The 27,459-nt window shown below is 56.9% G+C and overlaps 2 protein-coding genes across 9 annotated transcripts in view; one reads left to right on the plus strand and one right to left on the minus strand.

The window, feature by feature from the left end:
* The window catches only part of RALGPS1 (Ral GEF with PH domain and SH3 binding motif 1), a gene marked incomplete at both ends in the record, with an annotated part of 184,679 nt that overhangs the window by 85,260 nt on the left and 71,960 nt on the right, over positions 1 to 27,459 (minus strand). The window lies entirely within an intron of this gene.
* Positions 1,768 to 19,415, plus strand: ANGPTL2 (angiopoietin like 2). Its single transcript, XM_084237316.1, has 4 exons — positions 1,768 to 2,598; positions 15,244 to 15,437; positions 16,891 to 17,161; positions 19,041 to 19,415. Exons 1-4 carry the CDS (start codon positions 1,782 to 1,784, stop codon positions 19,238 to 19,240), a joined length of 1,482 nt encoding a protein of 493 aa, XP_084093442.1. The 5' UTR covers positions 1,768 to 1,781; the 3' UTR covers positions 19,241 to 19,415.

The following is a 27,459-nucleotide window of genomic DNA, read 5'->3' on the forward strand; positions in this document are numbered from 1 at the left end:
GCTGTCCAGTAGCTCGCTAGGTGGAAACGTCAACAAAGCAGTTGGATCTATGAGTGTGGCGTCAAGAGGGGAGGCACAGGCTGGAGAAATACATGTGGGAGCTACTGGTGCCGGCAGGCAAAGCCACGAGACTGGATGAGACCGCAAGGCAACAAGGAGGTCAGAGCACTGAGCCTGGGACCTGGGGCCGGAGCGGGGAGGCGTATGGCAGAGACTGAGAAGGAGCAGCAGTGAGGCAAGAGGAGAGGGTGGAGCTCAGCAAAGAGCAGGAAGGGAGTGAGCAGCCATGTTCTGCAGGCTCGGGTGGCAACGTATGAATGAAGCCCACTGGGTCTGGCAAGGGGAGACCACCGGTGACCTGACCTGTGGCATGAGGAGGGCAGGGGAGGGGGCAAGGCCTGATGGGAGCGGGTTCAAGAGAAACAACAAGGAAGGGACTTTCTGGAAACATCGAGGGTAAGCAACTCTTCGGAGGGCTTTGCCAAAGGGGGAACAGTAGCTGGAGACTGATGTGAGGTCAAGAGAGGATCTCTTTAAGTTGAGAGAAATAACAGCATGATTGTAGGAAAAATGTGGTCATGTGGAGGGGATGCTGGAGCCAAGTCCCTGAGTAGGCGAGAGCAGGATCTGCACATGTCCGTCCCCTCCCTCTTGGCCTGGCCAACTCCTACTCATCACTCAAGGGTTAGCGTCAAGGTCACTTTCTCAGGGAAGCTTTTCTGACCCTCCGAGGAGGTCAGGTCACCATACTCCCTTTCACAGCACGTGCTACTTCTGCCCCCAGCCCCTGCACTTTGGGGCTAAGTGATAAGGGGTAAGGCCCGTGAGGGCTGGAGCTGACTGTCCCGTTCTAGCTCTATCTCCAGCAGTCAGCAGGCAGCCGGGCACCCCGCAGATATGCAGTGAGCAGCTGGTAAGGGGGCGAATGGCCCAAGAACCATCCTAAGGCAAGTCCAGAGGCACAGGTCTGTTTTGTGCCCCTGCCTGGTTTAATCGGTTGGCAGCGACTGGAACCAAGCAGTGACTAGCTGTTGCAAATATTTGGGTCTCGAAAAGCTCAGTTGTTTGTTCCTGTTTGGGCTGTGTGGCTTGGCTAACATTCAGACCAAAACCACGTGACTGGACATATCCTTTCATTGACATTGTCCACTACAAACTGACCACATTCCATACTATGCCTGGCAATTCATTCATTTAACAAGCATTTGCTGAAAACTCGCTTAGCGCAGCATCCTGGGGATGGAGGGTGGAGTCAGACTCGGTGCCTGGCCTCAGGGAGCCGAGTCCAACAAAGGAGGGCAGGCAGAGCTGATGTTCACTACAACTGGGAGCACAGTTACAAAGGGAGAGGCTGGGGTTCACACATGTGCAGGACGGGAGGCGACTGTCTGAGGGGCATGAGGCAGAGGGGTGCCCTGGCCTCCCCCCCAGGTTCAAGCTGCCCTTGCGTGGATCTTAGGCTCCAGGCCAGGAGCTCAGGGGGTAGGCGTGGGCACTGAGCTGGCATTGGGGTGCAGGGCCCGTGTCTCCCACCTACAAATGCCCTGGCGCCTTCCCTCTTCCTTTCTACCTCTGCGGGGGCCTCTGGTCTGCTGGTGCTCCCAGAAGGGCCGCCTCCTGAAGCTGCGCTTTTTGGAAAGACCTGTCTGGGAGGAAGGCTGAGCTCATTTATGGCACTGGCTGCTGGCCGTGACAATTCTGAGTCTGAGGCTCCCCTTCTGTCTCCTTCCAGGTTTTCCCAGGCTCTGTTCGCAAAGAATAGCCACCATTTTGCGAGAACCATGAGACCGCTGGGCGTGACGTGCTGGTGGCTGGGACTGCTGGCCGCCGTGGGAGCTGCTGCGGGCCAGAAGGAAGGGGCAGAGGGCACCGAGGAGGGCTCGCAGGGCGAGTTCATCTACCTGAACAGGTACAAGCGGGCCGGCGAGTCCCCGGACAAGTGCACCTACACCTTCATCGTGCCCCAGCAGCGGGTCACAGGTGCCATCTGCGTCAACTCCAAGGAGCCTGAGGTGCTCCTGGAGAACCGCGTGCACAAGCAGGAGCTGGAGCTGCTCAACAGTGAGCTGCTCAAGCAGAAGCGGCAGATCGAGACGCTGCAGCAGCTGGTGGAGGTGGACGGCGGCATCGTGAGCGAGGTGAAGCTGCTGCGCAAGGAGAGCCGCAACATGAACTCGCGGGTCACGCAGCTCTACATGCAGCTCCTGCACGAGATCATCCGGAAGCGGGACAACGCGCTGGAGCTCTCCCAGCTGGAGAACAGGATCCTCAACCAGACGGCCGACATGCTGCAGCTGGCCAGCAAGTACAAGGACCTGGAGCACAAGTACCAGCACCTGGCCACGCTGGCCCACAACCAGTCCGAGATCATCGCGCAGCTCGAGGAGCACTGCCAGCGGGTGCCCCCGGCGCGGCCCGTGCCCCAGCCACCCCCCGCCAGCCCACCCCGCGTCTACCAGCCGCCGCCCTACAACCGCATCATCAACCAGATCTCCACCAACGAGATCCAGAGTGACCAGAACCTGAAGGTGCTGCCGCCTCCTCTGCCCACCATGCCCACCCTGACCAGCCTCCCGTCCTCCACAGACAAGCCATCGGGTAAGTCCGCGCCATCCAGGCCCACGCCAGGCACCAGGTTCCCTGGGCTGTGACCATAGTGGGGGGAAAGGAGCAGCCCGTGATGCTGGGCCAGTGGACACGTGCAATTTTCCAGCCTCCTGGGGTGGAGCTGCGGGGGCGATGGGGGGAGCGGGAGCCACATTTCTGAGAGGGGTGCCCCAAGGTAGAGCCAGGAAAGGGGGCATCTTGGGAGAGCACAAATGGTCTCTGGCCGAGGCCTGCAGAGCTAGATGCTGTGCTGGTGAGGAGGGCGTCCCTCCTGCAAGCTCTTGTGCTGTGCCTGGCCCGGAACCGGCACCCGGGAAACACTGAGCCAGGAAACAGCAGGCCGAAGGACCAGGAAGGGCTCTAGCAAGCGGCAGTGGGAAGGCTGGTGGGTCTGAGCACGCGCCAAAGCCCCACGCTCCCTAGCATGAGCTAGGTCAAGAACTTTCAGTGATGATCCTGTGCGCTCTTAAAACACGTTTCATCAGAAAAGCAACAGTAATTCTCAGAATATCGTCACGGAGTGAGTAGGGTCGTTAGTAGGTTTTGAAGCTTCACCAAGATAGTGAGGCCAGGTGCATGGGTGTAGATTCCATCATCGCCCCCCACAGCTCCACACCGTGGTTAACTGAGAGGTTAACTTGCTCTTAGGTGCGGGGTCCTTGGGCTGGATCCGAATTCAGGTCTTCTCACTTGCAGTCTAGGGCTGACCCCTCTGAGCTCTGGGAGCCCGGGGCCTGGAAGGCTCCCAGCCCCCTGAGGCTCAGCCTCTAGTTCATCCAGGGCCCCGTGAGCCTTCCTAATGGGCTATGTCTCTGCAAAACCTCACCACCTATCTGCTCTAAGTCAGGGATTTTGCTACCACTTCATTATATAAGCAGGGAGGTATTTATACTGAAAATATCCTGTTTTACATTTATTTCACACTTCTGAAAATAACCACCGGCACAGGGGAGAACGGCTTCTTGCTAATTCCAGAGAGGGGCTGAGCCTGAGAGCAGCAGGATAGTCTGTGCAGGGACAAGGGAGGTGTTGTTTGCAGGCCTGTGGGGGAGCCAGGGGCAGCGCAGGGCACCTGCCCCAGCACCTCACAGCAAAGCCCTGCTGGGTGTGAGAGTTAAGAACGTGTGCTCTGGCGCAGGATTCAAATTCTGACTCCCCCGCTGATAGCTTGGGCACGTTAGGCAAGTCGGAGCCTCAGTTTCCTCACTTGTCCATCGGGGAGAGAAGCACTGCCTGCCTGAGGAGTCAATGAAATAATGTGCTTCGCACAGCGCTGGGCTCACGGAATGTTTCAATACATGGTAACTATGTGTTTCCTTTGATCTCAGAGTCTTCTCTTAAAACAAGGAAATTGAAATAAATAAACAGTCCCTTTTTAGTGCTGGCATTCTATGCTGACGTGGTCCTTCCACACATGTGTCTGTTTTAAATCAGAAGTGCCCAGAGGGCAGGGAATGCTAATAAGCCTCCCTAGGACGAACATCCACGGGGTAACTCGTGCCCACAGCACCAAACGCAGGCTCCGCTGAATGCCATCACATCCTGATGTGAGCCAGGCTGACCCCGCTGGTTGCCCAGGGAGCACCTGTGCTGAGGCATCTCTGGTTTCTGACTCAACTTCAGGACTTTCTGTTTGGGGAGATACAGGGTATGGAAGAGCAAGGTAGTCAGCATCCAGACTCTACCTCTTGTTAGCTCTTTGCGTGTGAGAAAGTTACATAACTCCATAGAACCTCAATTTCCTCATCTGTAAAATGGGGGCAAAAGCCAGAACATCACAGGGTTGTCGTGGAAACTCAGTACCATCAGGCACATGACATTATGCCAGTGGGACAGCCCAGGGGAGTTAAGTCCTACTCTGCCCTGTCACAGTGCCCGACAAGGGTGCTGGGCAAACTATGGCCCCTGACCTCCAGGACTTGGTCCGAGGAGGTGGCAGCCGCATGAAAGCTTTAGGGTCATCCAGTGCCCACCAGTTCTAGGCTCCAAAGTCACATTAGGTCTGACATAGGATTTATCTGAGAGGGAGCATCTATGAAGGCCAAAATTTCCAGAATGGTATGAGATGTATGGGCCCAACATAGCAAAGTATCTGAAATCTGGAAGGCAGTGAAAACTGTGCGCTGTGTGGTCATTGTGGCAACCCATATGCGCCCCACAGAGAGGTGTCTGAGCCCCACTGAGTCTGCCTGGAGAGGACACAGTATTGGACAGAGGTAGGGACTTTAGTTTAGAGGGGTTTACCGGGGTGAAAGTCCAGGGGCACACCCTACTCTGGCATCTTGAATGATTCAAATCCCCTGCTTCTTCACATCCGCAGTCCAGCGTGGTTGTGTGTGTACATTCTAAGGCTTCTGCACAAACCGAGTCTTTTCTCTCCTACTGGAGAGAGAAGGTCTGGCCTCTAAGCACAGCCGCCTGGTAAGGAGGGGCAAGGATCTTACTAAGAAGATGACCTGAAGGCACTGCAACTGAGCTTTTTCTTTTTTTGTGTGCAAAGTCCTCCCAAAGTCAGTACTGATCATTAGTAACAGATATTCAAGGTTAACTTAGTGACCCTTCCCACCAGGGAGCCATAGGAGCACCCAGTTGTGTGAAGAAAGTGGCTGGGGGAGGGGCCTGCCTCCTTCTGGCTGGCACTAACCCTGGAGGGAAAAGCAGATAGCCTCTCTTAGCCAATCAGCAGGGAGCTCTTATCAGGCCTGTTCTGAGAGCCTGGGGGCAGATTCTGCTCTGGAAGACAAAGCCTTCTTCTGTGCTCTGACCCAAAAGATTCTCCCCCTCCCCAGGGTATCACTCAGCCAGCAACACCTTTGCACTCAAACCTTGGCAGCTTATAGATCTGGCATTCCAAGGCCCCAGAGCCATCAGCTCTTCTGGTCTGGGGGCTGAGGCCAAGGTTCGCAATTCCCCTGGGGTTTTCAGATAAGCCCTGAAAATCTAAAAGCAGCAGCTCATTCTTAACCACACAGTAACAGGCTGGCCCCAGGCCACCAAGAGCCCGAGGGAGGGAGGCCCAGATTGCTTCTGGCATCCCTAGTGTATCAATTGGGTATTATCCTATCTCTAAGGTCTGGCCAGATGGGCACTCAGTTAGGATGATGCTGGAGATAAGGCCTAGGCCAAGTGGCTCTGCCCTGCACTCTCTCTGGGGGTTTAGTGGCTGCTGCTGCCCTGCCTTCCTCCTCATCTCACACATACCCTGGCCTTCGCTGTGAGCTCTTCACACACACACACACACACACACACACACACACACATGCACACACACACACTCAAATGTCAGTCAAGAGAGAAAAGCTGCAGAGGCTATTCTCTAGGAGGCGAAGGAAGGCACAGGATGGAGTCCCTGCTGTGGCCTTCTCCCACGGGGTTTCTAGGAGGCCTGGACTCTACTCCGCAGCCCAGCCCACATAGCCACGCGCACCAGCCCTCCTGCGTGGTGCCCATCCTAGAGACTGACCAGGGAACAGAGGGCAGCGTCACCAGCTGCCACAGGGAGGCTTGGTCTAAAACAAATCTTTAAAAATCAAAAGGAGCAGGCATTTCTAACTGCTTTCTCTCCTAAGAGAACCTAATCAACTGCTTGTTTCTCAATGGATAAGAGAAGGGACATAAAGTCACAAAGTATTACAGCTTGTTAGGGGCATCTCAGACCTTTGACGCGGCTTCCCAGCCATAGCCTGTCAGTGCAGAGCCGCGGCCAGTGTCCGGATCTCCAGTTTTCGCGATAAGGAGGTTTGGAGAGGTTAAGCAACTTAGCCGAAAAGACACAGCTAGGAAATGGCTCAGCCAAGACTCAAGCCCAAGTCTGTCTTAACCACTCTGGGAAAATGCGCACTTCCCAGGGATGGCGGAGGGGAGCTGGTGCGAATATCACTCTATAAACGCTTGACTTGGCCCCAGGTGCCAGCTTCCAAGCAGCTCCTTGTCAAAGAGTCCTGGAGCAGGGCTGGTGGGTCTGCCACTGGCCTCCCGCGCCTCTTGTAACGCAGGCCATGGTCACCATGAGCTGGCCAGAGCAGGCTGCCCCGAACTCAAACTTTAGAGGGCCCCGCTGAGCCAGCCCCTTCCACATATGAACAGCTGCGGAAGGCTCACATGGTAGACAGTGCGTAACCCCGAGGTGTTGCAAAAATAAAGGAATAATAAAATGAAGACAGTGGAAATGAGTTAGTGTTGTGCTAGGAGTGTCTGAAACGGCACGCTCTCCCCCAGGAAACAGTGCCTCTCCTTCTCACTCATGGGCCCATGCTCTGGGGTGACTTCTGAGCATCTCAACACATAACTGTGTTGGAAGTCATGATTTTTTTAAATGATGCTAACTCTAGATATGTAAATACAGTGGCTGCTTTGGGGGCCACATTCGGTGGCAACACCATCACTTTGCTGCTAACAGGGAGGCACCGCTCGCCCCTCACAGCAGATGGTCCACGGCCAGGCAGGCACAGACCACCTGGGTTTCCCCCTACGTCTTATTCCCCCCTCGAGCTAGGACCTAGGTATGCCAGACTGATTGCTGGCACAATGCCACATTTTAGGAGAGAATGAGCTAGGTCACGGCATGGCATCCTTTCCTTCCGAAAGAAAAGCACATCTGTCCCAGGAAACAGCGGTTGGTCTGGCTGTTCTAGATCAGCTCCAGCTGTCCCGGCTCCCAGGCTGAAGGGCCCGGAGAGCTGAGCAGCACTGGGCCCCGGGAAGACGGTACGGGTGACTTGCTGCTCGGGCCTTAAGGTCACAGGCTGGGGGAGAGCCTGCCCGGGCCTCCTGCCCCTAGAGCTTGTGCTGTGCCATCTCGTTTCTAAATTGCTATTGTTGAACACAGAAAGATCCCGAATTCACAGGAATGACGCGATCCAGTGCCATTTCATAGCGCATTCTTTGCGAGCTTCTCCATAAACAAAACCACTGGAGCTCGAGGTAGGTCGTCTTCCTGTGCTTTGCTTCTCTTTTCTCCTCCTCCTTGGGAGCAGACCACAAAGAGCCTTTTGAGCGCCTTGGCAGGCTCCCCCCCTGCTCCAAGGAAGACATTCAGACAAATGCTCAGGCTATTTACAAGCCCCGGAAGATAAACTATCAGCTTGTTACTGTTAAAAGCGGTGATCTGGCATCTGTGGCTGAATATTCCTGCAGCTTGGCACCTGGCAAACGGAGAGTAATCTAGAAAATCCTGGCTTCCCGGCCTGTGTGGCCAGTTCCCCAGCCATGCAGATGACTGTTATGGTGAGTCTGTGCCATGAGTTGCTCCCCCAGAAAAAAGGGGTAAAGGCGGCAGATGAAGTCGGCCTCACACTGCATTGGCTGAAACCAAGTTGGCCAGGTTTGTCAAGGATATGGCAGGGCACCATGGTGAGAGTGACACAAGGGGATGCCCGGCAAGGATGCCGGCAGCAGACTTTGGGGGGCCAGAGCCATCCCCCTGCAGTCCCTGCAGCACAAAGGACTCTACTTCCACTCCCATCATGATGCTGAAAGGAGGGCATGTTGAAAACAAGCCTGCCGGCCTGGTCCTGGACTTCAAGGGGACCTGGAGGCACTAGAGGGCCTGCAGTGGTTTTATGTCATCCTTTTTCATAAATGAATAAGTAATTTTTCCTTAATAGATTTTTTTAATAGTTAAAATTACTGTATAGACAGAGAGAAATTCTGCTGAGAAATTCAGCTTTCAGACAAATGTAACAGCTTTTTCAAATTTTGCATGTTGAAATTCAGGTATCTTGGGGGTAATGTCTGAAAGACACAAGACTAGCCGCCAGGCACTAACCCCAACAGGACAAGCAGAGGTGCCCCGCGTCCCCACGGGGCAGGCTTCCCTTCCGGGGTTTGGTCTGGAGGCTGATTACCCTTTGTTGTGGGGTCCCAGTCTCCAGAAGGACTTATTGCTATTGGCTCTCATCCTTGGAAGATGACAAAGGGGAAGGCAGCTCAAACTGGTGAGCAGGTGGAGGGGGCAAGCAGAGGGTACACGTGCACGACGTGGCCCAAGAAGGCCTAAAGAAGCAGAGTGGGACAGACACCCCCACACACACACACCCCCCCCCAGGAAGTCCACAGTGTGACAGCACCGCCCGTGCAGCAGCGGGAATCAGGGCTGGGCAGCAGAGCTGAGATCTAACCCAGCTGCCCCCTTTGCAGTGGTGGAGCTCTCCAGGCCTGTTCCCTCACTTCTGCGGGCCTGGCGAGCGTGAGGTAAAAGTGCACATAAAGCACCTGGCAGGTAAGAGACTGCAGGTACAAGGTGGGCACCCTTCTCATACTGGTAGAGAGAACTAAGGCACTGCAGGCACCCTGAGGTTCCCTAAGCAGCTCTTTCGGAGGAGCGGAGGGAGGCGGCTGAGGGCAGATGGGCAGATGCACTCAGAACCACCGCCAGCAATCAGCAAGACCTCCCGAAGATCAGGTGGAGCTGGACAAGTGTCCTGTTTTCAGAAAGAAAGGATGAAATACCAGAATATCCATGCCAACTGGCTGATGTTCAAGCCCCACTAAAATTACAGGAACAATAATAAGGCGAGATTTGTGAGCATTTGGAAAATTAAAAAGCTAATCAATGAGAGCCAGCACACGTTCTCCAAGAACAACCCCCAAGAAGCCCACCAGCGGACTGCCTCTCCTGGAAGGGTGAGCAGGCTGGCACTCGACGGGCACAGCCACCCAGCCACCACCTGGGGTCTGTGGATGGCAGTCACGGCTGGGAGAAGCTCTTTCACCGTGTGCCTGCGCAACACGCCACCATCTCCAGGCTGAGACGGTCTTGGCCATGGTCACCACTGCTCCCAGTGGCCCAGGGCTTCACTCCCACCACATGAACCCCAGAGAGCTGCCCACTCTGCAAACAGCGCGCCCCCCACAGCCTCTCCTATCATTTTAAAATTGCTTCACAGCCCTCAGGTACTGAGGTTCCACTCAGGAATGGGCACAGCGCTTCTGGAAGGGTTCTCTGGAAAGCAACAGTGCAACATCTGTTTATCCTGAGGTGAAATGGGCAGAAACGAGATCCTTTCATGCTCTCACAGGCCCTGGGGGCTCTTATTTGGGAAGCCTCAGAGTGTATCATGTGCACTGAAATACACCCAGCTCACACATCTACCATAATTTCTACTGTAAAAAATTTTAAAGGATTTTAATAATTTTGCTTTTGAAATTATCTGGCCAAGAGTAACGCAATTAATTTATGGTTGGCTCTGATTTCTCGGCAAACATCAGGCATGTTGAGAAATTCCTGGGAAGTGAGAAAAATCCAACCTACAAATTGTTTTCAAAAGTAGTAACATTTTTATGAAGGCTAAGTTTAACAATTAACGAACCTGACAAGATGTTATACTTTGTAGAAATGGAATTATATACTTATAAATTCTGATTTCGCAGTTTTCTTTTCATATTTTAGGGCCAATAAATGTCTTTAGGTCTCAAATTCCTAAAACAGTTCGCTGGCTTCAGGCCCTGAGCCCTTCAAGGACTAAAAGCTTGAGTGGCAGCATAGCATCTGGAGCCCTTCGTAGGAGGGACAGAATGATGTCACGTTAGCGGCGGCCAGCAGGAACCCGAGCTGCCCGTGGGATGTGCCCGCTGGTGTGGGTTTAGGTTATTGTTTTCTGCTCTGGCTCACTGAAAAGTGGCGACTGGCACAGACTCTGTGTGTTGAGAATGAAAACATTATTTCCCCAGCCTTGCGAAGAAGCAAGGCCGAGCAGTACCACTTGCTCTGTGCCCTCCAAGGCAGGCATCTGCTCCCCTGCCCTCACGAGCACCCGCTGGCACACCTGAGCCGTCCACGGCCTGACACTCAGATGGATGACTTTGGGTAGGAAATTCCAGCCCCAATTTCAACAACTAGTCATTTGTCCTATTAAAAAGACATTTCAGGGAGTGGCAAAAAGACGTTTTGGAGGCAGACCATGGAGCATAATTGAAAGCAGCACGAGCGTCTCACAGGAAAGCAGCATGTCTAGCATTGTCGCAAAAGCCTCTCCCCAGTGCCGGGCGTGGACCGAAACACCCCCTCTCACAGCCCACAGGCCTCAGCTGGCTGGGTCCAAAGCTTGGTTTTTGGGGGTAAAGAGCCTGGCAGACTGCTGGGCCAGCCATGAGGGAAGGGCTCTGCCCCCTCCCCGGCGTGGGCACATCCATTGTCCGCACAGGCCCACTGGCTGCCCACCTCCCGGCGCCCGCCCGTGAGGTTGGCTTGGTCAGATATTCATGGGGCCACCACTGGCTAGCAGGGGGATGACTGTGTTGAAAGTTGTTGCAATTGGTAAGCCCGTTTCTCCCCCGCGGCCTTGGGGGCATGTCAGGTTAAGGCTGGTCTGCCTAGACCCTCAGAGGAACTAGAACCAGAACGTGACCCTTAGGTCCAAGCCAGCTGGACCAGAAACGCCCTGCCCAGGGGCAGTCAGGGCTGGCTCAGTGACCGGAGCCCCCCGCTTCTGGGGAGGCCATGTCCCTGTGTGCCTGACTCCTGGCACTTAGACACCCAACCCTGACCACCTCCAGCACTTACTGGCTTCCACAGTAGGGCCTGAGTGCCCCGATCTGCACACTCTGTGTTCCCACCGCCAACATCCCTTCTCCTGTGATCCCCGACTCCAGGTCCTCTGTGTTTTCTACCCGGGTTGCTTCTCCAGGGACCCGAGCAGACGCGGCCTGGCCACGCGGCTCTGCTTCCCTCCCCTTCACGTGGAATGTCCTGGCTGCAGCTCTCCAGAGTGTAAATATGGTCTTTGTAGAGATGAGATCGGGGCACTCACTCCACTTGGAGCCTTGGTGCCGCCGAGTTAGTGTTGGCCTGGCGCTCGGGGCAGAGCCGCCCTTCAGAAGGGCCGCCAAGGGAAACACAGCCTGGGCACTTCACACTGTTCCCGGGGAGAGCACTGCCCGCTGCCACCGAAACGCGGTTTCATTGAGAGAGATGTCCATTCTTCACTTCAACATAGCTTTGTGGTCCTCTCCACAGGAGTTCTGGCTTTTAAAATACACTTTTGTGGAAATCATCTGTTAGTCAATAATCTCAGCTTCAGGTTTGGCAAATCAAAAACAAATACAGTGACTTGTTGGTGTGAGGAGGGGGGAGTAGGGAGATGATCAGGTTCCACCTTTCAAAGGAAAGAGAAAGAAACCTCGCTGGGCACCTGCCCCGGCCGGTCATGTGTGGGCACTCTTGTCCCTGAGACCCTCAGAACCGGCAGGGTCCTTTTCCATTTACAGAAGCAGCAGCTGAGCCTCAAAACAGGCCTGCCCCAAGTCACCAAGATTTGAGCCCACAGTCATCCCCCTGGCTCCACGTCGGGGATCCCAGCCCCAGCCCACACTTCCTCCACAGATTCCTGAATCAAAGTGAGATGTGTCCCCAGCCCTCGGTGCCATTATTCACAGGGAACAGTTACAGATTTCCCTCAGAGCAGATTTTTTCCGTTTTAAAGGAGTCAAGTGATCATCTTCCTGCCGCCATTTTTCTGCTCCTCGGTAGCTTATCTACTGCTGCTGAATTTCACTACTAACTTTTTTTTTACCCGGATAGTTTGCATTCATCATTTACGTTTCAGGCCTTTCTCACTGGTCTTGCCTTTAATGTAAGAAGGAAAGGGAAAGTGTTTGAGTGCCGATTTGCTGCAGCTCCTCAAAGGGTTTCTGAAGGAAAACTGCTGGAAAGCGGGATATTTGGTGGGGGCCCAGCTCCTGAGTCTCATGGGAAATGAAGGGCCTGGAGACAGAGATGTCTCATAACAACAAAAACACTAAACGTGTCCTATTCCACACCTACTCCGTGAGTTTAGAAAGCATGCCATACCCAGATGTCTTCAAGGGAGAAAATGCCAGATTTGTCTTTAAAAAATGGAAAACTCCTGCCTCATGACAGGCACTCAGAGAGTTGAAAAGAGGTCAAAGGGTAGCACAATATAAGGCGACAGGAGAAACAAATCATCAATTAAGGTTTTTAAATGGTGTAACAAGCTGACAAAGACGTGTAAACGATTCACCTGCCTGCTCGGCCCAGACCCCTCTGGTGTGCACTCTGGTTGAGGAAAAGGAAGAGAACTTGAGGGTGGGGGCTCTGGGCCACCCAGACACCTGGGCTCCTAGACCAGGTCTGCCCCTTACCAGCCAAGTGACCTCGAGGTGCGAGGAAACTCCCTGGGCTCTGGTTTCCTCACCTGTACAGTGGGGAGACTCGCCCTCCCTCGTGTGTGCGTGACTACCAGGTGGGCGCACAGCAGAGGCTCAGCACGCGCCGACTAGCAGAGCTTGTTACGACGGTATCATGACTCTCACTGCCCCAGCTGGGACGCACTTAGGGCTCAGGGTTCATAACCTGGGATCAGAGGGTCCATTTACCTTCTGCAATTGTCAGCAAAGCTGTATGTGTATTTTTCTGAATAGGGAGTATAGACCTTTTCTCAATTTCTGAAAGGGACTGGTGACCCCCAAAACATTTGAATACTCTTGTCTTTTAAAAAGAGCCCTTTGTGGAAACGCCGGAGGCAGGGCTGGACGGCTAATGGCACCCACACAAACCCTTCAGGCCCGCAGACATGGGGCCGGCCCGCCACTCTCTGGGGGCCTTGGAAGCCTCTCCCCATGTGGCGCCGTCTCCTAAACTGGCCCTTCTGTCTGAGAACTCCACAGGAGCCCTGAGGCAGCTCTGCAGAAAGAGATCTGGCTGCTCGGCCCGGTGGTGGGGGTTACTCTGCAGGCTTCTGCCGGATCTTCCGTCACCGGCAGGGGCACCCAAAGGCCTCCCCTGGACTTCTGACTCGGGAAAGGGCTGGGCAGCCTCCCACGCCCACTGCTGCGCGCTGCTCCAGCTGTCAGGGACAGACTCCCATTCTCTGCTTGGTCCCCGGGGCTGTGGGCCGAACACAACCAGAACCTTTTTCTCTTTCATGAATGCTCTGGCCTCTCCATCCCCAGGATGGACAAGGCACGAGGCAAAGAAGGAAGCAGTGGCTGGTGCCACATCTGTGGTGGGGTGGGGCTGGGGCTCCTGCCCCCACCCTTGCAGGGAAAGAGGGCTGGGCAGGAGGCAGCCAGGTGAGAAGCCTCTTCCTGGAGGGTGCTGGGAGGAGCCCCGGGCTAACCGTGAGCTGCGCGCAGGCATGTGGCCTTTCTTCCCAGTGCCACATGGGGACTGGGCGACAGGCAGCAATGCCCTGCCTTCCCGTCCCATCGGGCTCCAGGTGGGGATGACCAGACTCTGCCATGGGGCCTCAGGAGAGCTGAGGTGGCAGCTGAGGTGTCAGATCAAAACTGCCCAAATTTGCCAGTTTAACCATCACGTGTGGGCTAATCAAGCTCCGGCGGCAGACAGGAGACTTTGAGAAGTTTGTCCTGGGCGGGAAAAGCCGAGTGCACCTGCCACGGACGCCAGCGCCACCGCCCTCCCACACACACGAGGGAAAGGGCAGGATTCCCCAGAACTCGTGCTGCGAGAAGGCCAGGAGGCCAGCTCCTCCCTCGCTGGGCACCAGAGCAGCCGCCGCCCTGCCTGAGCTTCCGCCGCCCGGCAGAGAGCCTGCCAGCGCTGGCACCGGCAAAGCGCTGCTGAACACAAACACAAATTAATAGAAAGAACAAGACGGGCTTTTCCTAGCGCTCTGATCTTATCCACCCTTGGTCTGGGGACTTCTGTGTAGAGAAACGTGGACATTTTATTTCTTTTCAAGCAGCACTTCTACGGCTAGGCCTTGGAAACCTTCCTCAGATCTGTAAGGAGAAGCCCAGCTCATGCGGACCTGGGTGACCCCAGCTTCTGCTCTCCTGCCAATGTGACACCAAACACAGGGCGCCGTGAAGTGAGGGTGGGGAGCCTCACAGACTCCTAGAACCCGAATCCTCAGAGTCGTGCCCTCCTCTGTGGAGTCAGAGGATCTCGGACAGCCTCTGGTGTCAGTGTCAGAAGGGAGGCAGGATCAGGGGTGTCTCAGACACAGGTGGCCAGCTTCATGGACCGCCTGTCAGAGGATGACCTGGGCATGGGAGCTTCCTTTGGAAAATGCACAGATGAGGTGGAACTTGGTCATTCTACCCCCAAAGATGTGTGGAGACTGGTGCCTGAATCCCAGAAATATCCCAAAGCCTCTGGCTACATGGTCAGATTCGGGTTCCACGGGCCCCTGTGATCCCAGGCAAGTCACAGTCGTCACTGTGACTGAGAGGCAAGTGTGGAGTCAAGGGAGGCGGCCCAGCCAGTCTCGGCCAGGCCGTTGGGAAGAGCAGCCAGCCGCTCACCAGTAGGAAGCCCTGGAGAGGCACCACACGCCGGACGCTGCATGTGTTTTAGGGAAGCACATCTCTTCTTGCCAATGTGGGCAACTTAAAAGAAAATCACTCCAGGAACTCCACACACATGACTCAGAATTCTTACAATCTCTAGGGAGGTAAACATGACAAGGAAAACTGAGGGCGTGTCCAGGTAAGGAAGCCTCCACCCTGCAAGAGTCAGGGGTGACAGTGAGCGCGGAGTCCAGGGGCCCTGACCTCTAGTCGGGGCTCTTGTCTTTACATCAAGTATCCCGCCTGGCACTGCAGGCCTGTGGCTCCCAGCCTGCAGAGGTTGCGCCTGCTCGGGGGCAGTGGAGGTGGGTGAATGTGCTCGGCAGTAGGCAGGTCTGTGACTGCACGTGTCTGTGTCCCCAGGCCCTTGGAGAGACTGCCTGCAGGCCCTGGAGGATGGCCATGACACCAGCTCCATCTACCTGGTGAAGCCGGAGAATACCAACCGTCTCATGCAGGTGTGGTGCGACCAGAGACATGACCCCGGGGGCTGGACTGTCATCCAGAGGCGCCTGGACGGCTCCGTCAACTTCTTCAGGAACTGGGAGACATACAAGGTGAGAGCCAGGGGTGTCTGGGCTGCCCACAGAGCGGCTGGCCCACCTAGAGAGGCCCGTCCGGCCAGTGAAAGAGCTGTGGCAGAGGAGGGAAGGTGTGTGCTGACCTGCGAGGCTCAGCGTGAACACCTGCAGCAAGAAGGATTTAGAAATGCCGCTGTGGGGAGCATCTTCCCCCACTGGGGCTTCTGGGAGAGAAGACCTGTTCTTGCTGCCCCTAGGGTGAAGATCAGGCTTCTGGGAGGGCCTCCCAATGGGCCATGGCAGGGAGCCTGCATCCTGGGTCCTAACACCAGGGCCCATGGCTGGGGCCTCGCTCCAAAAGCACTGAAAGCTCATCCCGAGGTCAGAAAGGCTGCCTGGGCTCTGCAGTGTCTCCCTCGCTCCCCTAAACAAAGAGGTGGTACCAGCACAAAGTGCCAGGCCGGGCATACTGAGGCCAGTGCTCCCTCACTCCTGTGCTCAGACTCACATCAGCCTTCAGAGGGAGGTACCACTGTGGACCCCACTTACAGATGGCCAAGCCAACCAACCTGCTCAGGGGGCCATAGCTGGCAAGTGGCAGAGGGCCCCCAGATCCCCAGGCTCTGACACTAGGCCTCTGACTAGCTCAGCTGCGACACCTGCCATGCCCTCTCCTGGCCTCCTGTGCTGGCCACGCGCCAACCCACCTCCTGAGCAGCCCCATCTCTGCTCATCTTCCTCAGGCCTCTCATGTAGTGGTGTCTGAGGACTCGCTCCTTAACTCTTCCCTCCTCACCCTGTTCTCTCTTAGAGGCCGTGGGGCACAGCCATTAGGACTGGCTGCTGAACTCAAGTCCCACCTCTCCCCCGGGTGTGCTATGGGGCCCTGCACCTCGCTGGGCCTCAGTTTGCTCACTCTAGGGAGGGCAAAAATGGTGCCTGGCTCTCAGAGGATTCACAGAACAACATGTGGTGAGACCATGAGGGCTCATAAACACTAGCCTTACTGGTCGTCCAGCAGCCATTCCCAGGACTCCACTAGCTGCCATGCAGACGCCACACACATGTCAGGACACAAACCTCTAGGCTGCAGACCTGTGAGGGAGTAGGGGGTGTGTGCTGGAGTTTGCACAGGCCCTGTGGGCAGCCCGCATGGAGGAGACCAGAGCACAGAGAAGGGATGGGCCTGTGTCCTGCCAACTGCGCCATGTCACACGTGTCCCTATGGAAAGCAACAAAGCTCCCCACGTGACAGGAAGGACCAGGGGTTCACGCCACGCCTTGCTCACAACAGGCCCCTCTAGGTAGGATTGAATGACGATGATAGGCTCAGAAAGGCAAAGCGACTCACCCAGCCAGTGTCCAGGGTGGGAGGCATGGAGCCCCACCTGCCTTCTGTTCTGCCTGTTCTAGACCCCACCCCTGGCACCGGGCCCTACAGCTGAGGACGCTGCCTGTCCCACACTGATGCGCCCCTCTGTCTCCCCAGCAAGGGTTTGGGAACATTGATGGCGAGTACTGGCTAGGCCTGGAAAACATCTACTGGCTGACAAACCAAGGCAACTACAAGCTGCTGGTAACCATGGAGGACTGGTCTGGCCGGAAGGTCTTTGCGGAGTACGCCAGCTTCCGCCTGGAGCCTGAGAGCGAGTATTACAAGCTGCGGCTGGGGCGCTACCATGGCAATGCTGGCGACTCCTTCACCTGGCACAACGGCAAGCAGTTCACCACCCTGGACCGAGACCATGACGTCTACACAGGTAGGGGCAGTAGGGCAAGCCCAGGTGGGGAGGAGAAGGGCCTGAACGTGGAAAGACCCCAGGGCCAGCGGCCCAGCCTGCTCCTGTCCCTGCAGGTCCACTCTCCCCCGTGGCCTACAGGCCCCCTTGCAAAGCTGAGTCAAAGTGGCCTTTACAAGAAGGGAAAGTGCAAAAGGTGCAGAAATTCTGGCGGAGGCCCTCTCTGAGCCACACCAGCACACTGGGTGCAAGGCGGCCCCCCTCCTGCAGTGCGGCATCCTCGGGCAGGTGCTCACCCTCTGGCCTCCATGTCCATACTGGCAGTAAGCACGACAGCTCCCTTACAGGAGAGAAAGTCCGAGAGTGTACCTGAAATGCTTTGTCTGGGCTCCTTCCCGTGGGCCTTTTCCACAGGGACCTTTATTGCACGGACAGATCCTCCTTGTACCCTGGGGTGACATCCCAATAAACCCACAGAAAGTTGAAAATACCCAAAGTGGAAATGCTGATGGGGCTGTGGCTCACCGTGGCTCCCAGCATCTCGGAGAATCCTACCAGGCTTTAGGGAAAGTGTCTGTCTTGCACCTTAAAGTGGCAAGTCCTAAGTGGGGGACTATCCTGTGAACCCCATCCCTAGGGGAGCTTTCGAGCAGAAACCCGTTAAGAAAGGGGAGGTGACTGGCCAAAGAGAAGGGCAAGAAGGTGGCGCCTCAGAGCCGGTCAGCCTCTGGGGACACAGGGTCTGTGACCGCATTTCTTAGAGCAGTCAAGAGGAGGGAGGACACTACTCTACGGCCCCAGGCCTGCCCAGCAGCACAGTTAGGGATGGCCAGGACGTGGATCCTTGTTCCTGGAGACAAGCTTCCCAGGGCCTCCCTCCTCTGGCGTCTGTGGGCCTCCAGCAGGCAGGCTGTGCACGCTGAGGGTTCACTCCATTCTCCAAATCCCACATGGCTGCCTGGTCTTCATGGCCTCCCCTCATGGCCTAGGGGAGCCCAGGAAAATTTCTGGGCAAGCCTGGGGCTTGGTCCCACCTCAGCCTTCTGCCTCAGCCTGCCTGCTCCCTCCTAACCCCACTCCAAGGTCTGGGCAACCCAACCCACAACCGTGAGTGGGGCAGCCCTTCCCAAGCTCCCTTCGTAGGCCTGATCAGGAAACTGGGGGCTCCCTTTTGATTAGGAGCAGCCCCAGCTGGCAGTGGCTCCTCTCCCCGCCTTCCTGGGGAGGAGGCACCCCGCACGCCTGCCTCCACCTTGCCCATGCTTTTGCTGTTGTTCTAAACTGCTCGTCCCGCAGCCCATTTCCGCATGCCGTGTCAGTGCCAAAAGTGTTAGGAAAATTTTTTTCTTCTGTGAAATAAGTTTTAAAAATATTTAGCTAGAGGGCAGGCCAGGGAGGAATAGAGGAGCACTTCCCCTTAAACACTTTCTTTGTCATTCTATAAAGACCCTGGCCCAACACTTTCGACTCCTAAATATTCCTCAGAGAAACTCCTTGGCCTCTCACCGCCCACCTCTGGCCATTTCCTCTTTCTACCAGATATGTGGGATGAAGTCCTCCCCTGCTCCTCGGCACCAGGCCCTGGACTTGGGGCCCGAGTGGGCGCCCTCACACAACCCCCTCAGTTCCGGGGAGGGGGGGGTGTGGTTGGGCATTCTGTTGATCTTCATTTTACAGTGACAACGCAGAGGCCCAGGGAAGTTCAGTCCCTTCCCCAAGGTCACAGGGCTCATTAGTCAGAAGGCCCAACCCCGAGGCAGGTCTCGGCAGGTCCAAAGCCCAATCCACCCTCAAGCTCCAACTGCCCCCCAGAGAAGGTTCTGCTGAGGTCCGGGAGCACAGGAGGGACACGGGCCAGACCCCCTCCTCCCTGACCCTGTCCTGCCTTGCTCTCCTGCAGGAAACTGCGCCCACTATCAGAAGGGAGGCTGGTGGTACAACGCCTGCGCCCACTCCAACCTCAACGGGGTCTGGTACCGCGGTGGGCACTACCGGAGCCGCTACCAGGATGGAGTCTACTGGGCTGAGTTCCGCGGAGGCTCCTACTCGCTTAAGAAAGTGGTGATGATGATCCGGCCCAACCCCAACACCTTCCACTAAGCCAGCTCCCCCGGCCCCCTCCGGCCCCCTCCAGCCCCGCCAGGAGCTCCTGGCCACGCTGGCCCCGCAGGCCGCCGAGGGGCTGGGAGGCTGGATTCTGTTTTCCCAAGTCACTGGTGGAACTGAGCGGACACAGTATTCTCTGTCCCCGCTAGTTCTCTTCACACCATCCAGACAGGACAGACCGACAGACAAGTCTTTCCTTAAACAAATGAAGTCCCTACAATAAAAACACAATGCACATGTGGATGAGCCTGCCTGGTGCACGCGTGTGGCCACACGCACATGTGCACACAGAGCCACACCGCAGGCGCGACCCAGACACCTGCAGGCATACCACACGCCCCCCCCACCCTCACCCCATGTCCACGCCTCACGACCACCCTGATACCGCAATTTCTCTCTTAGGAAAAAACATTTCATTAGCATGTGTCACTGGCCTCCAAGAGCAGGCCCGCCTGCACAGCTCCAGCTCACGGGAGCAGCCACGGCCTCCACCCGCCTGGATTCTTCCAGGAATGTTGCAGTGCTTTCTCGCGGGGCTCCTCAGCTTCCTCGCTCAGTAACCCCTTTCGGCACCTAATCAAACTTCAGTCTTGCCTCCCTCTACACTGCTCCACTGCTCGCCACCTCAGGACTCCAGCCTCCATGACCCCTCGGCCAGGGGGTGAGCCCTTGCTGCGCCCCCAGCGCTGGCCCTGCTCCAGGCATCTTGCTGCTCCCTGCTCAGCTTCCCCTGACCATTTCATTCACGTTATCTTTCTACATCTTTCCTCAGATTCCTCAGCCTCTGAGTAGGGGACAGTCAGGGCTCCAGTTTTCTGGTCAGGAAAGGGACGGCCAGGCCCCAGAGCTGGCCGCTGGCCACAGATAATGTATCGCCGTTGTGTTTTCCTGCTCACTTGTAGCCGACATGTCATTTTAACCTTCACAGAGATAATAACCTACCTTGCCCAGGAGACACTCAAGTGAAGAGACATCACTGGTTGTCAGGGCCCCCAAGTGGCTACAGACCAAAGGCCCTGTTGTTCTCAGAGTCCACAGCCCTCCCCAAACCACGGTCCCCCAGAGCCCCGGTGCCACAGAAATGAGAACTGGCCCCTTCTGGGGAGTAACTCAAGAATCAGGGTGCAGAGCCCCTCAGCTAGTGCACAGCAAGTGGCGGCTGTCAGAGGTCCTCGGGCCTTGCTGGAACACCACACACTGCCCAGCAGGGAGCCAGAGACAGTGAAGAAGGCAAGACCCTCCCGGGGCGTGTGGTCAGGCGTCGAGACGTGGGCATTGGTCCTGGCCAGGCCTGGTGTGCGCCTATTACCTCAGCATCCTCACCAAGTGTACCATGTAGCATGTTTTGTGTATATAAAAGGGAAGGTTTGTTTTTTTTAATATATTCCCAGATTATCCTTGTATTGCCACAAATCTGCAATAAAAGCCGTGAGTGCTACACGGCACCTCTGCCCTGTGCGACACTGTTTCCAAACGCCCTCCTGGCATCCTTCCCCAGAGCCTCTGGAAGCAACACCAGGAAGCGGCTCACACCAGGGACACACACTGGGCTGTGGTCTCCGCCACGTCCTGGGCAGTTCCGCTGTCGGGCCTCACCCTAACCCAGGGTGGCTCATCCTCCTCACCTCTGCCAGGTCCTGGCTGCCCTGGAGGCCCCTCGGCAGACAGTCAACCCTGAAACATCCCCTGAGTCTGATCCCATTTCACTGGATGGCGCCTCCTACTCAGTTGCTCAGGTCAAAAGCAAGGACTCCCTGCCCCGGCCGCGGGAAGTCCTCTTATCGAGAGGCGACCCCCAGACTAGGAGCCAGGGCAACCAGCCCCCACACCTGCTGCCAAAACCACCTTCCTGTCAAGCAAGTCTGGGGGGGAGGGGCCACGAGGCAAGGTGGAAACCCCCAAACCGTGAGGTAAAAGGCAACGACATATTACTAAAGAAAACCCTACCTATCCTACCCTCCAATAAAACAAAGCCAAGACGAAAACACAAATATTGTGAGAAAAAAACATTCGCAACATAGATGGTAAATGCAGGGTGAATATTCAAGCTACACTCAACGTTCCTTCAATGAAGAGGAGACACAAACGCCGTGAGATGACACGTCAGAAGCCACACAAAGAGCCAGCAGTCAAGAAACGGTGTCTCAGTCGCACCCAGTGGGCGCAACACAAGCTTAGGCCATTGGTGGCCCCAGGCCAGGGGCAGTGACCAGGGCCTCTGCACACCGAGGCGGGGTGGAAAGCGCGTGCGGGGATGGGGGGGTTGGGGGTGGGGAGGTATGGGGGGGAAGGTGAGGGTATCGGCCGGCGGGTATTTCAGGAGCAGTCTTACCACGTGCATATAGAAACTTGAAAGGCACAAGGCCCTGAGGACCCAGCGGCCCCTCTTTCTAGTGCCGCAGCGGTGCTGCCATGTGCACTGACCCAGCAAAGCCGCAGGTGGGGTGGGGGGGTAAGAGGGCCGATGTTTCTTGACCCCTACCACGAGCTCCGACTCGCAGGGGCGTCTCTGCGTGACCCTCAGAGCAGCGCTGCCAGGGTGGGGTGGGCCTTCTTCACAGAGGAGGCGGAATCGGGGCTCCGTCAGGCCGCCGGCAGAGGTGCCCCACAGCATGCCCGGCAGCTGACGCAGGAGGTGCCAAGGGTCGGCACAGTGCGGGTTCTTGACGCCTTTCTCCCAAGCCCCCTCTTCCAAAGCCAGCTGTAGGGGTCGTGGTGGAATGCGGGCGCTACGGGGTGAGAATATCTCCCCTTGGCCCAGGCCATAGACGCCCGCCCCACAGCCCTGGAGTGGAGTGGGGTGCGTAGGAGGTGACAGGAAAGGAAAACTCGCGTGGGGAGTGGGGCAAGAGGACAGTGGTGCTCCCTAAGAAGCGGCATTGAGCAGGCCCCTCCCCCAAATACTGAGCAGAACTGAAAGAGAAACCTCGGGATTCCGAGCCCCATGGCATCAGGAGACTTCAGTGCTCACAAACCAGGGCGCTCTCCGGCAGCTCGAGGGGTCTGTCCTGACTCCCTCAGACCAGCTCATCTAGTTGATGGTCTGGAGAAGACTCGTGATGGAGGGCTGAGAAAGCCAGCTAACAGGGCTGAACAAACAGGGGACATTAAAGTGCAACAAAGTGTTAAGCAGGCCCTTGCTCTGACTCGGTCTGACCTAAGGTCCGAAGGCTAAGGACAAAATGACACGGGCCCCACGATCTAGGGTTAGTGCAAGAGCACCCTGGCAGTGGGGTGGCCCCAAATTGGGCAGGGGCTGCAGCATGAGCTCACAGACGCCCCCAAGACTGTCAAAATGCAGGAAAAACATGTCCCTCCACCATGACCACAGGGAGGGTGCAGCCCCCCTACCCTAAGTGATGTGAGAGGGGCTTCAAGGGACTGTTCCAAGCACAGGCACTACTGTCGGGCTCACGTCAAGTGTAAAGCCAGGACACCGCAAGGAGGATGGGCAAGCGCTGCAGGGCGCAGGGCAGCACAGGGGCCAGGAGCCCTGGAAGGAGTCTCGAGTCATCAACTGGAGAAACACTACCCTTTGGGGAGCTGAGTCAGAGGCACCCGGAAGGGAGACTCTGAAGTGGCCTCCTCTGTTCCATCTCAACCCCAAGGGCCACAAACCCCAGTAGGCAGAGGGGGGAGCAGCTGGGCTGGGAAGGCAGGGAAGGCGCTGCCCGCCTGCCTCCCCCACCCAGGCCTCCACATCTGGGAACCCAGACTTCTGATGACGACGCTGAACTGTCTGGAAAGGCGAGACTGCCAGAGGGGGCTGGACTCTGTGGTGCCTCACAGTGGCAAGGCCGCGGGGGGTAGAACGAGTCCACAGAGCAGGCTGGAAAGGCCACTGGAGGAAAAATAAAGTTGGTTTCTTCTTACACCTGATGGAATCCAGCGCACAGAGGAGCTGGTTACATAACGACACGAGGAACCTCCGGAGCCCGAACGCAGGCCGAGCACCCGGAGCCATCTGGGGAGTCTGGAGAGCCGTCAAGAGGCAGGGCAGCCGTCCCGCCCGCCACTCTTTCTGTCTTTCTGCTTCTTGCTGTGCACCATCTGCTCTCCTGAGCTCACGGGCCATCCCAGCGTGACCGCAGCACAGCCACCCGGCCCCTCCCCTTGCCGGCACTGACCCCTGGCCCGAGGACCCTGCTGGCCAGCGCGGGTTGGTGTCCACCTCTCATCACCTCTGGCCTTGGAGCAGGTTCCCAACCATCAGAGTTCAGCACACTGGGAATGCTGGGGGACATTCCCAGGTTCCCAGAAGATGAGTCATGGGGCAGGGCTGCTCCCCAAAAGGTGTCGAGACTGGACTCCAGCTGCTGCTGGTCCCACCTTTTGCCATATTTGGGGACTGTGTTTGGCTAGCTAGAGGGATTCCATCCCCTGCTCCCCTGCTGACCCTGGCCCTACCCCAGAAAGTACACCAGCCCCCCCAAGCCCGGCTGTGTCATCACCACGGCCGCTGGCTGTGCTGGTCCGGGCTCCTCCTGCCCTTCCTGGGCGCACTGAGCTTCAGGTCATCGCTGTGGAAGCTGCAGGCAGTGAAGTGCCCACTGCTGGGTCTCCCCGGCAGCACAGGGTACACTCATACCAGGTACCCTCCGTGGTAGCCCCCCACGGGTCTCGTCACTCTCACAGCAGCCCTGAGGTGGGCTCTGTAGTGACCCTCCTTCAACTCAACGGAAGTTGCAGCTCAGAGATGGGCCTGGCTTGTCTAAGGATGCACAGCCTGGGCTGCTCAGCATTTGCACCCCAGCTCCTGAGCCCCTGCCTCTGCGGCATGAGCTCACTGTCCCCAGGGATGACATGGAAGCACTATGGGCTCTCTCTGAGGGTCCTCCCTCACCCAGAACCACTGAGCATCTGGCCTCTTGGGCAGCGCGGAGCCTTCCTGCCTGCAGACTGTGTGTGAGGTGGCCGGCAGGCCTGCTGCGCAGAGCAGGTTCCAGGATGCCAGGGAGTCAGCTTCCCTTTATCTCTGAGCACGGGACACTAAGAGGCGGCAGTGATGGAAGAGATTTCGCAGTTCCCTGCAGCTTCCAACCCTTTGCCAGGGCTTGAGCAGCTTGCCCTGCCTTTCCCCTTTCGCTGCGGGACTAGAGAGCCCTGACAAGCTTAGGCTAACCCCTGGCCTTCGGCACTGGGAGCTTCCCACTCGTGGCTGGTCTGGCTGCCACCTCATGCACGGGTTCTACCTGGCTGGGCCCCGGCCATGTCACCCGGCTAGCGTCTCTGCCTTGGGGGCTCACTTGCTCACTCCCGTCCTCCTACCTCACGCCTGGGGCTGGTGTCTCTCTGCTCCCAGAGTCAGGCCTGAACCAAGACCGTGGTACCAATTCCCCCGAGACACTCAAGTCTCTCTGCCTCTCTGACCTGGGCATCCTGGGCCAGCTCAGCCCACACATGGGAGCCCAGACGCAGATAATCCCTGTCAGCTGCAGAGCAGCTCCGAGTGCTTCCACACGCAGTGTCTCCCGGTGGGCGGGCTGCTGGCTGGCCCGCCCCTGCTGTCAGTGGTCACAGTGAGTCTGGCCTCTCAGGCTGATCACCCTCTGAACCCTCCTGAAGCTGAGGATCTCATGCTAAGAGGCGAGGGTGGACAGACCACGTTGGTCCTGAGCCTGAGCGGAGCTGGGCGGTGCCAGAGCAGAGATGGGTAGTTCCTGTAGGGGGAATGGAATTAGAATTCCCTTCAGGAGCCACGTGATGACAGAGGCCCACACCCTCATCACCAGAGAGGGAAACAATTAGAAGCAGCACGCAGCCTGCTCTGCGCCCGGAATGCTGACCGAGCCCCAGCCAGTGTGCCCAGGCACCGATTTCTGTCAGCTTCCTCCCCGCCTCTGCACAGCGATCAGGGCGGCCCAGGTTGTGCTGGGGACACAGGAGAGGGAGTGAGGATGGTGCTTTCGGGCCCAGAGGCAGGAACAGGGGTGACCGATGGGCTGGGTGGGAGCCTAAAGGCCTGTTGTCCGATCAGGGGCTGGAGCCCAGGGCCCGTGTGTTTCAGGTGCAAACGCAGCAGCTCCCCGGCCAAGAGCATGTGGTAGAGAAACATGTCCTAAGACCAGATGCCATCTTGCACAGAACTTCACTACAAATAAAAGTGGCTGGCAACATCTAGCGCTGGAAACAGTGGTGGTGACGGCCACCCCGTCAAGGGGCCCTTGGCGGGACCCGCAGAAGTCAAGATACCTTCGCCCACCAAGCCCACCTGCTGTGCTGGCTGCCCTGGCAGGTGAAGCGCTCTCGGGTGACACCATCAGAGGGAAACAGCGGCAGCATGCTCAGCATTTATCAACTGGGGGGTGGGGGGTGGGATGGAGAAATGAACGCAGCTAGGCACCCCCAACCCCACTGACCACAGGGAGTCTGGGGGGCCACAGAGCGGTAGAAAGAGGAAAGGAACTTCACAGGTGCACCACCAAACAACTCGACCCTGGAGTGGAACCAAAGGGAGGCACAAAACGAGCAAAATGTTCCCACTTTGGAGAAAAAGCAGGGTATTATCCACCCCCCACCCTCCACGCATGTGCGTGTGCGTGTGTCGCGCGTGTGGAGGTCCAGGACCACCCACCAGCCATTAACAGTGGCTGCCTCTGGGGAGCAGGAGAGGAAGGCGGGGATTTTCGCTTTTCACTTTATAGCTTTCGCTTTAGCGTGACTGAGTTTTACGACAGTTACTTTTGTGGTTTCGAGTCTTGAAGGAATGAGTCGCCCAGGTGTGCGGGACGCCTGGGCAGGCCCTGGGCCCTGGAGGTGGGGACACACCACACCTGGAAGCCCAGCGCACACCTGACTGGGGAGCTGCAGTCTGTCTCTCTGTGGGTGACTTTCTGGGCCCTCTCAGGCCTCCGTCAGCTCGTCCCCAGGCACCTATCTTCCTTCAGAGCTGCAGGAATTCCTGGCCTCTCAGAGAACTACCCCTGTCCTGGTTCTGTAGGATTTCCTCCCCTCAAATTAGCTTCTGACAGGGACCCAGCGCTCCTTGCTGCTCTTGTGTGTTGGGTTTCACAGCCGATTTAGTCCCAACAAACACAGGGCAACAAAGGAACAACGTGAGGCCGTGGCAAAGGCTGGGGTGCGCTGCTGTGGGACAGACCATCCCTAAACTCCAGCTGACAACAGTTGATATTCAACAGCCCGTGGTGTCTGTGGGTCAGGAATCAGGGTGTGGCTCAGGGGGTGCCTCTGAAGACGGGGCTGCAGTCTCATCCAGAGGCTCCACTTAGGCAGAATCTGCTTCAAAACTCACTCACATGGCGCTGGCAGCCTCGATTCCTTGCCGGGGGGCCTCCCCACAGGACAGCCAGGCCCGGTCCCACCAATGTGCGACCCAAGAGGGAGCAAGCCCCGACGTGGAAGGCATGACCTTCTATAATCCAGTCCCAGAAGGGACAGCCCTTTCTCTGTCCTATCTGTTGAGAGCAAATCACTGTGCTCTGCTCCTGCTCAAGAGCAAGGGAGCCCACAGGCACAAGGGTCCTGGGGTCACCTCAGGAGCCATCCACTCGAGATCGTCCCAATTCTCAGGGCCACTGTGCTCACGCTCCCTCTCAGGGGACATCCCACCAACACTGGGCGAGTCCTGAGGATGCAGAAACTCACCCCTTCCTCCACCCCTGAGAGACCGTGAGGAAAGCGCCCAGTGCGGTGCTGTGAAAAGGGACACACACACGTCACCACTGTCATTGTGGGCGCCAAACAAGAACTCAAGACCAAGGTGGCAGAGGAGCAGTCTGATGTGGGCACAGATTCCTACTGTGAAAACACACGTTCTCTTGCACAAAATGGGCTTCTGCACTATGGGGTCACGCACAACTTCTTGGCCCAGCAGGTCCTTCCTGCGGCCCAGAAGGGACAGTGGATGAGGTGCTCAGTTCGGGACAGGGAGGCCCACAGGAGACAAGTCCCCCAGCATGCTTTCCTCCTGCTCTTCTCTCCACGAGACGGAGGCCAGGGAGCGTGTGGAGAAGGCCGGTGGACCCAGGCCATGAGCACGAGAGGCCGGGTTACACCCAGTAGCCCCAGGGACGTCCGTCAGACTGTGGTCTTCTTCCATTCACAAAACGGGGACTTTAAGAACACCCACTGCCTTTGCATAAAAATTGAGCAAGACTGTGAAGTCCCATAAAAAATGTGAGTTTTTAGATAACAAATCCTGAGACTGCAAAGTAGAGGCAAAGCCTCCGGAGCGGTTAAGACAATGCACAGCC

The sequence above is a fragment of the Talpa europaea genome (genome assembly GCF_964194135.1).
Source record: "Talpa europaea genome assembly, chromosome: 7".
Lineage (NCBI taxonomy): Eukaryota > Metazoa > Chordata > Mammalia > Eulipotyphla > Talpidae > Talpa > Talpa europaea.